General features: G+C 75.7%; 1 protein-coding gene across 2 annotated transcripts in view; it reads left to right on the top strand.

Moving 5' to 3' along the window:
• Positions 1–366, top strand: part of AEBP2 (AE binding protein 2) — an 81,064-nt gene that overhangs the window by 1,127 nt on the left and 79,571 nt on the right. The window contains exon 1 of one of the 2 annotated variants that reach the window (XM_021710153.1): positions 7–344. The exons of the other annotated variant lie outside the window; for it this stretch is intronic. Within the exon in view, the coding sequence (XP_021565828.1) occupies positions 298–344 (47 nt within the window). The 5' untranslated portion in view covers positions 7–297. Of the gene's footprint in view, positions 1–6; positions 345–366 lie in introns of those variants that run through there. 2 annotated transcript variants of the gene reach the window in all.

Here is a 366-nt window from a genome sequence, read left to right as displayed (position 1 = left end):
AGCAGCAGCAGCGGCGGGGCTGAGGAGGAGAGCAGCGCGGAGAGCCTGGTGGGCAGCAGCGGCGGGAGCAGCAGCGACGAGACCCGCTCGCTGAGCCCCGGCGCCGCCAGCAGCAGCAGCGGGGATGGGGACGGCAAGGAGGGCCTGGAGGAGCCCAAGGGACCGCGGGGCAGCCAGGGCGGCGGCGGGGGCGGCAGCAGCAGCAGCAGCGTCGTCTCCAGCGGCGGCGACGAGGGCTACGGGACCGGGGGAGGCGGAAGCAGCGCGACCTCCGGGGGCCGGCGAGGCAGCTTGGAGATGTCGTCGGATGGGGAGCCCCTGAGCCGCATGGACTCGGAGGACAGGTCAGTGCCCCGAGGCGGTCCC

This window comes from Carlito syrichta, unplaced genomic scaffold, assembly GCF_000164805.1.
Source record: "Carlito syrichta isolate Samal-C Ts95f unplaced genomic scaffold, Tarsius_syrichta-2.0.1 Scaffold288191, whole genome shotgun sequence".
NCBI classification, from domain to species: Eukaryota; Metazoa; Chordata; class Mammalia; order Primates; family Tarsiidae; genus Carlito; species Carlito syrichta.
This window is presented reverse-complemented; position numbering and strand designations above follow the sequence as displayed.